This window comes from Salarias fasciatus, chromosome 10 (assembly GCF_902148845.1).
Source record: "Salarias fasciatus chromosome 10, fSalaFa1.1, whole genome shotgun sequence".
NCBI classification, from domain to species: Eukaryota; Metazoa; Chordata; class Actinopteri; order Blenniiformes; family Blenniidae; genus Salarias; species Salarias fasciatus.
In genome coordinates this window covers 12,456,900-12,459,701 of record NC_043754.1, presented here as the reverse complement: position 1 = coordinate 12,459,701, position 2,802 = coordinate 12,456,900, and the positions used below count along the sequence as shown (strand labels likewise).

At 46.8% G+C, this 2,802-nt stretch overlaps 1 protein-coding gene across 1 annotated transcript; it reads left to right on the top strand.

Moving 5' to 3' along the window:
* rab38c (RAB38c, member of RAS oncogene family) lies at positions 1–2,100 on the top strand. Its single transcript, XM_030101327.1, has 4 exons — positions 1–193; positions 1,274–1,404; positions 1,691–1,828; positions 1,936–2,100. The coding sequence occupies exons 1-4, from the start codon at positions 1–3 to the stop codon at positions 2,098–2,100; spliced, it is 627 nt and encodes a 208-aa protein (XP_029957187.1).
* Positions 2,101–2,802: the final 702 nt, after the last annotated feature.

Sequence of the window (2,802 nt, the reverse complement as noted above, 5' to 3'; positions counted from 1 at the left end):
ATGCAGCAGGAGCTCCTCTTCAAAGTGCTGGTGATCGGGGACCTCGGGGTGGGAAAGACCTCCATCATCAAGCGCTACGTGCACCAGATCTTCTCCCAGCACTACCGGGCCACCATCGGGGTGGACTTCGCCCTGAAGGTGCTGCAGTGGGACTCCGACACCGTGGTGCGTCTGCAGCTGTGGGACATCGCAGGTCGGTCAAAGGTCATCAGCTGGTCCAGACCAGAGCCGGGCTCAGGTCCACAGCGCCTCATTGTTCCTCAAGCTTTAAACTGCTTAAATGAGCTCTGCAACAGTAATTATAGAGCAGATTTGGAGAAAAATTGGGAAAAAAACCTACATTGATATATTTTAGATTAAATTTTGCCAACCGACCCTTGACACTATTTTAAATAATGAAAAAATGTATCTATGGTCACAGTAACATAATGTGTCAAAAAATAAAGTGAAAAACCTCCAGTCTAGAACAGGTTTTCAAAAAAAATTTTTAAAAAAAAGGCGATTAAGTAATATTGTCTGCTAACATTTTAGCTTATGTGATATTATTGAATTAAGAGATTTAAAAAAATATTTTTTTACCAGAAACAGTTGAATGAAACTGTCTTCATTTGAATAACATGGAATTTTATGCAAAGAATTGATATTTTTACACATTCAATAGTTTAAATCTGCACAGTCATGTTTCATTTATTTATTTTGTTTGTGGTAAAAAAATAGAATAACATTTATGATTGATATTGCAGACCAAATAAAAAGTCCTGGATGTCCCGAGATTGGCCCTGGAGCCAGACTCTGGACATCCCTGCTTTAGATGCTGCTGAGCTCCAACACACACTCGTAAGCAATGAGTGTGTTATCAGGCTTTCTGCGGAGCAGCAGCACCAGGATGAACACCCTCTCTTGCTTTGAACTAAACATAGTAAACCAGTCTGCAGCGTTGCTGATTCCTGTGATTAAAGTACATTTTCTCCGCGTTGAAGCGCGTCTGGCCGCCGCATGCCTGAGTTTGAGTCTCTCCCTGTCATTTGATGCCTGCTTGAGGAATGTTGATCTTGTGCTTGACTGTGACTCAAGTGATCCCATGCTCATAATATTAGTCACATGATGGTGGCCACTGTGGAACACACACACTCTCTCACACACACACACACTTAGACAAACACACACACTTGTGTGATTGTTGCAGATCAGCCACAGCTGATCTGGTTTTATGGATTTGAAAGGCATCTTCGTGTGTGTGTGTGTGTGTCTGATGTCTGTCCGTGCGTCCCAGGACAGGAGCGCTACGGGAACATGACTCGGGTCTACTACCGGGAGGCGGTGGGAGCTCTGGTGGTGTTCGACGTGACGCGGGCCTCCACCTTCGACGCCGTGCTGAAGTGGAAGGACGACCTGGACTCTAAGGTCGGGCGCCGGCTCGGCGGTCACACCGAAACACAGTCGTCCGCCTGCTTCTCCTGCACGCGGCTGATACGCCCACACACCAAAAACAAACCACAACAGCAATACAGACCAGGAAATGAGACAGAGAAGCAGTTTAAAGAAGAAGAAAAAAAGGCCTGGACGTGCTGAAGGAAACAAAATAGTCCTTTTATCCGTCTGTCTTTCTTTATTTTACATTTACTTGCTGCCAGTGCACCGACGGTAACAGGAAGTAACCTGACGCAGACGCCTGCCCTCCTTCCTGCAGGTGACTCTGAACCACAGGAGGCCGGTTCCCGCCGTGCTCCTGGCCAACAAGTCGGACCAGCTGGCGTCCCAGCAGCCCAAACTGGACTCCTTCTGCAGGGAGAACGGCTTCGTGGGCTGGTTCGAGACCTCCGCTAAGGTACCGGGAGGGGCGCAGCTGCGTTCGCCCAAAAAGACATCGTCTTTCCACAAATCACTTTATAGAGACATTTTTTTTTCATCGATTTTTTTTTTTTACTTTTTCAGGAAAACACCAACATCGAGGAGGCGGCCCGCTGCCTGGTGGAGCACATCCTGAACAACGAGGAGTGTCCAGCGGTGGTGGAGCGAGACCCCGGCTCCCTCATCCTGTCCGGATTCAGCAGCAGCGCCAAGGAGCACCTCAACTGCTCGTCATGTGTGAAGTGGTGACCGGTCACGGTCGGTCAGTGTCCACAGTCTGGCTGATAAGGGGGGGGGGGGGGGGGGCTGCCTGTACAGAAACGTCTCTGCGTTTTTCCTTCTCGGTGTCAGGCCAGACTGCGGGCCAACGTAAAACACACGCCTTTCATCTCACCCACGTTTGTAGACGTCACACTGTGATTTCACATGAAAACGGGAAACGTGTCTGTTTACACGCCGACGCTGCTCGGAGTCACTGAAAACACTGGGATCCGCCCTTCATTTGATCCAGGTAAAGTTTGAAAGTTTATTTTTGAAGTTGTACATTGAATCGGTGAATTTCCTGTGTATGAACCAGGTAATAATTGGTGTTGAGATCGACAAAAAGTCATTACAAAACAGCCTATAATATCTTCTCGTGCTCATTTTTAAATGTCTTTATTGATGTCGTTACACTTGTGTTTTTGCTCTTAATCTTATTTGGTCATTTAGTTTTCTCCACATTGCACTTGCAGTAACTTCAGTGAAAATGTGTTTTAATAAAACGAGTAATTGCTTAGCCATCCACTAGTTTATTTGAAAGAAAAACATCCTGCTGAGGAAAAGGCGTCTGACCCTGACCTCCACATCCCTCCTGTCTGATGAACGTCTCTCAGACACACTTTGTTGACTGCTGTCTGAACACAACGGTTAATACCTTGCTGCTAAAGCCTGTCAATGCTTAATGCATTC

Excerpts from the sequence above, each read along its gene's own strand:
- rab38c (XM_030101327.1), top strand. The coding sequence starts at position 1 with ATGCAGCAGGAGCTCCTCTTCAAAGTGCTGGTGATCGGGGACCTCGGG. Across the intron at positions 1,405-1,690 it reads AGGACGACCTGGACTCTAAG|GTGACTCTGAACCACAGGAG; the intron begins GTCGGGCGCCGG and ends TCCTTCCTGCAG. Across the intron at positions 1,829-1,935 it reads GGTTCGAGACCTCCGCTAAG|GAAAACACCAACATCGAGGA; the intron begins GTACCGGGAGGG and ends TTACTTTTTCAG.